Source organism: Anopheles cruzii, chromosome 2 (assembly GCF_943734635.1).
Source record: "Anopheles cruzii chromosome 2, idAnoCruzAS_RS32_06, whole genome shotgun sequence".
NCBI lineage: Eukaryota > Metazoa > Arthropoda > Insecta > Diptera > Culicidae > Anopheles > Anopheles cruzii.
Genome location: NC_069144.1, coordinates 21,981,444 through 21,986,347, shown reverse-complemented (window position 1 = coordinate 21,986,347; position 4,904 = coordinate 21,981,444). Strand labels below are relative to the sequence as shown.

The 4,904-nt window shown below is 45.0% G+C and overlaps 1 protein-coding gene across 3 annotated transcripts; it reads left to right on the top strand.

Annotated features, from left to right (window-relative positions):
• The first annotated feature begins 670 nt into the window (after positions 1–670).
• LOC128268754 (moesin/ezrin/radixin homolog 2) lies at positions 671–4,904 on the top strand. Of its 3 annotated transcripts, none has more exons than XM_053005956.1 (7): positions 671–1,228; positions 1,310–1,648; positions 1,720–1,947; positions 2,017–2,466; positions 2,565–3,004; positions 3,065–3,195; positions 4,626–4,904. In XM_053005956.1, the coding sequence occupies exons 1-7, from the start codon at positions 1,139–1,141 to the stop codon at positions 4,643–4,645; spliced, it is 1,698 nt and encodes a 565-aa protein (XP_052861916.1). In that variant the 5' UTR covers positions 671–1,138; the 3' UTR covers positions 4,646–4,904. The 3 variants fall into 3 exon arrangements, with proteins under 3 accessions (XP_052861916.1, XP_052861914.1, XP_052861915.1); XM_053005954.1 differs by having other exon boundaries at positions 3,065–3,271; XM_053005955.1 differs by lacking the exon at positions 4,626–4,904 and having other exon boundaries at positions 3,065–4,064.

Here is a 4,904-nt window from a genome sequence, read left to right as displayed (position 1 = left end):
TCAACCCATACTTTTGTATCGAAGTTTCTTCCAGCAAATCGAAGACACTGTTGTTGTACACTTCCACGTTGCAGATATGCTGGCAGTGCTGAAAGAGGTCATATTGAACCATAAACCTCTCGATACTATCGTCACAGATGGCGAAAAGTTGTTTAACTCAAGGGAAATTACACAACACACATTACACAGTGCACAAGTGCAATAATTGTATACATTCCAGAACTTCGTTAACTCTTACTGAAATCATGAAACCTTCGATCCTACTTGAAGCTCACCTTAATTAAACTAAAAAGCAAGGAAAGGATATGAATGAATGAATGAATGAATAGGAAGACAGATATCTAGAGAATCACAAGGGTATGTACAAACGATACGGGACACAATAGGAAATGTTTTGAAATCTATCGCCATGGAAATTTAAGTCCAGGCGCGATTGGCTGGTCAAAGTAAGTAGTATAACGAGACGATTTTTTTGTGGTTGATACTGTCTAAACAAATTGGATAAAAACATGATTACAGAAAGTGTTAAATAATTATTTCGTTTTACTTTGTTCTTCCCATCCCAACCTGTTGCCTCTGTGAAGCACCCTGTAATGTGTCACATTCTAGATTTTGAGCAAACTGACAGCTACAGCGAGAGGGAAGAAAGAAAGAAAAAACAGCGAATATCCGTCGCGCATAGGATCGAAATAGAACCAATTATAATATTATTTGTTGTTGCGTTCATCTTGCTACCGTTGTGATGTTTACGTTTTCATAGTGTCCCACAATCCAAGTATTGCGCCTGCGAACAGCTGCGGAATAATGCGCGAATGCAAACCAAACTGTTACAACATCGCCAGAGTGCTCTAAGATGAAAACTCGCTAGTGGAGGCTCACGCAGCACAAGCTGAGTTGGGGGTGGCAAGAAGATTCCTCGGCTCATTTGACGCCCAAGTGCGCGAACGGCCCATTGACTTTGCTGGCTGGCGGATTGTTTAGTGTGGTGTGTGCGGTCCCGCATGTTCAGTGTGTGCGATCTATTGCGACCCGCGGTTCTTATTTCGCAGCTATAATTGAACGCCGTACGAGAGGGCGTTTCCGATTGGAGTCGGAATCGAGCGCAACCGATCGGACCCGGTCCGTCGATTGGTTCGAAATGATGGTTCCGTTCAGACGCCGGAAAGCGAACAAGGAGTTCCCGGTGAAGGTTCACACGTTCGATTCGGAACTGGAGTTTCATTTGGAGGTAAAATGGAGCCCCTGCGTAAAGCGTCGTTTGGTACGCAGGATGGAATGGGCCACTCATCGATTTTAACAACTCTTTCAGCACCGTGCCACAGGTACGTTCCTTTTCGACCTAATATGCCGAACGGTTGGCCTGCGGGAAACGTGGTATTTTGGGCTGCAGTACGAAGATTCGAAAGGCAACCTTTCGTGGCTGAAGATGGACAAAAAGGTGCTGGACCAGAGCGTCAACATGCCCAACGGTAGCTGTATGTTTATCTTCCTGGCCAAATTTTTCCCGGAAAATGTGGCCGAAGAGCTGGTCCAGGAGGTTACGCAGCATCTGTTCTTCCTGCAAATCAAGCAAGCCATCCTTTCGATGGACGTGTACTGTCCACCGGAGGCCTCGGTTTTGCTTGCCTCATACGCGGTGCAAGCAAAGGTACCGGTTTTCTGAACCACGCCGGAATGGCCCAGTTAGTGTACTCTTACCTCTTTGCCGGTCATTTGCAGTACGGAGATTACGATGAGGCGGTCTGTAAGCCTGGCATGCTGATCAGTGAAAACCTGTTGCCACAAAGAGTGATCGACCAGTACCAAATGACGCCCCAGATGTGGGAGGAACGCATCAAAACGTGGTACGCGGATCATCGCGGCATGTCACGAGATGAAGCGGAGATGGAGTATCTTAAGATAGCACAGGATCTGGACATGTTCGGGGTAAACTACTTCCCAATCACGGTAAGGTGCTGCACCCAGCGTTTGTAACGGGTTTCGTGCGCTATACGCAAGCTTCTGGCGTGCTTTCAGAACAAGAAAAACACAGAAGTGTGGCTCGGTGTGACGGCACTGGGGTTAAACATCTACAACAGGGAAAACAAACTGCTTCCGGTGACGACGTTCCAGTGGAACGAAATTCTTCACATCAGCTTCGACGACAGAAAGTTTGTGGTAAAGACCAACGACAGCAAAAACCCCAAGCCAGTGATATTCTACTCGGAGAAGGTTCGCATCAACAAGCTGATTCTCGATCTTTGCGTCGGGAACCACGATCTGTACATGAAGCGCCGCAAACCGGACACGATGGAGATACAGCAGATGAAGGCGCAGGCGAAGGAAGAAAAGCAGAGGCGGCAAGTCGAGCGGAACAAGCTTACACGCGAAAAGCAGTTGCGTGAAACTGCCGAGCGAGAGAAGGCCGCGATGGAGCAGCGTCTGATGCAGTTGCAGGAAGAGATGCGTGCCGCTAATGAGGCTTTGGTATATATTTCATTTTTATACCGCTAAACGGTGTGCGCATCAACGGATAACCCTTATTGAATGGGATGTCTTTTTCCCCCCCTTTTCGAACCATTTAGCGACGCAGTGAGGAGGCAGCCGAACTGTTGGCCGAAAAGAACCGGCTGGCCGAAGAGGAAGCCATGCTGCTATCGCACAAGGCACAGGAAGTGGAGCAAGAGATTAGCCGCATGCGTATGACCGCACGCAAGACGGAGGAAGAAAAGATGTACCTGGAGCGCAAAACGCAAGAAGCGGAGCTGCTGACGGCGCGCATGATGGAAGAGTCGCGCAAGCGTGCCTTTGAAGCGGACAAGCTCAAGAACGAACTAATTCACGCCCGGGTCGCCGAAAAAGAGGCCAAGGAAAAGCTACTCAATTTCCTCAGCCGGACGTCCACTGAATCGATACTCATAACGCCGTCGTCCTCGCCGGAATCACCGATGCACGAGCTGAGCTCGTACGATCTGCTAGCCGACGGCGACATGGAGCAGTTGTCGCTGGAAATCGAAAAAGAAAGGTAAGCCGCCTCACAGCGTCACCAAGTTCGGAAACTGTCTAACTGCCCGCTCTGTTGCAGAGTGGAGTATTTGACGAAATCGAAACAAGTTCAGAGTCAGCTGAAGGAACTTCGGTCGGAGATTGAGCAGCTCAAGATTGGTGAGAATCAGTGTCCCTTGGATGATATCAATGCCGAGCAGTTGCGGCTAGGTGAGACCAAATATTCCACCCTGAAAAAGGTTAAGTCCGGTTCGACGAAAGCACGAGTAGCATTTTTCGAGGAACTGTAAGTCGTTTGTTTAATCACACATTATCACATAGTCGTCTTCATTTTGTGTACCCTGTTTTTGGTTTTGCCTTCTTTTTTATGCGTTCTTTCGGATGAAAGTTGTTTGGCTTTACCGCGGCTGTTCGCTTTTAGAGTCTTGTATGTACCGTATAGTTTCCGTTTTATTTTTGTTCTGTGTACTCTCCTGTCCAGGTTTTAGAAATAATAAGACCAGATTTGTATCCAATCAACCACCATAGTTCATTCGCTTCGATCTCTGTTTTGAAACAATTGGAGACTTTCGGCGGGATTACATTACTGTTTTAAATCGTGCCTGGTCACTATACGCGGCAAAGAGACCGTTGTTTTAAGCACAATAATCAATTATTTAACGCTCCTCGGAATTGTCAATCAACAGATCAATACAACTACTAAAAGCATAAATTGTTGCAGAAAGTTTGTTTATTCAGCATTCCCGTGCATTGGAAAGGCTGAATTTGATATTAATAATTTATCTCAGAGCTTGATTTTATTTATCTTAGCAAAGTATACTTTACATTAGCGTTGAGCGTTGAGAAAAGTTGTTGCACCCTAAATGCGATAAAAAATTGTTTAGAAGCTAATGGTTCTTCATACGCGTGGCTCGAAAGACGTTACTCGTATAAACGTGTCCCTATTTACATGCCATTTGGACAACACTTGGTGTGCATTAGAAGAGTAATGTATCATACTAGGATTTCAGATTTCATCACAATCAACTGCATTTCATAATCATTGATCAGTATCGTTTGTATTCATTAGTCACTGTCCTGTTGTGTACTAGTAAAAAGGGGCGAAATCCTTGTTCGATCAGTATGTAGTACAATGCATAATAAAGTTTACAAAATGATCTAGAAAAAGCTAATGAAGCTAGTTTCATTTTATGTTCCTTGTGGTTTGTTCACCATTATTTATTGCTCATCATCGTCTTCATTGTGCGCCACTGGGTTGGTTCATTGGTTTTAGTGGCTGTCTTTGTGTGTGTGTGGTTCTTTGTTGTACTTAATTTGGTGTTGTGGCTTTGTAATGGTTCGTTTATTCTTTCTTCCCTGGACCAAACAGCGTTTCGTTTACTCGTTGCTAGTGGTATTTCTTTTATTCTTCGTATTTATTTGTTCCATATTTCAATCACTTGTACTATCAGTATGCATTTACGTCTCTCTTGTACGTTTTAGCCTCAGGAATATGTGTTGGTAGTACTTTCCTAGCGCTGGTATTGTTTGTAGCTTTGCAAGTTCATCACCATCCTGCTATTATTAGCAGTGACCGGATGCAGTGGTTGTTTAAACGAGGCTATAATTAAAACCTGTTGAATGTATTCTATAATTTACAGGGAACCGGAGGAGTCGATAGTGTGAAAAACTTGGAGTATTTATTTACGATTCCCGTTGAAAGTCTCAGGAATGCCAACTAGCGTAATTAATGCTCTTTTACTCCGCAACAAGAAAGCACATACAAAACTATGATGCGACGAAAACGAATAGGTTACGAATGAAATCATCTCCAAATGCCTTATCCCTTCGGGGCAGACTAAACCGACTGTTTCGAACTGCCAACCTGCCCACGGGAACCAAACCTACAGGGACTGATTTTACGCTTGATCGAAAGAGAA

What these genes read in the sequence shown, in the direction of transcription:
- LOC128268754 (XM_053005954.1), top strand. Translation starts at nt 1,139, where the DNA reads ATGATGGTTCCGTTCAGACGCCGGAAAGCGAACAAGGAGTTCCCGGTG. An exon ending in TAAACTACTTCCCAATCACG is followed by an intron (nt 1,948 to 2,016) that starts GTAAGGTGCTGC and finishes GCGTGCTTTCAG; the next exon opens with AACAAGAAAAACACAGAAGT. An exon ending in CTGGAAATCGAAAAAGAAAG is followed by an intron (nt 3,005 to 3,064) that starts GTAAGCCGCCTC and finishes GCTCTGTTGCAG; the next exon opens with AGTGGAGTATTTGACGAAAT.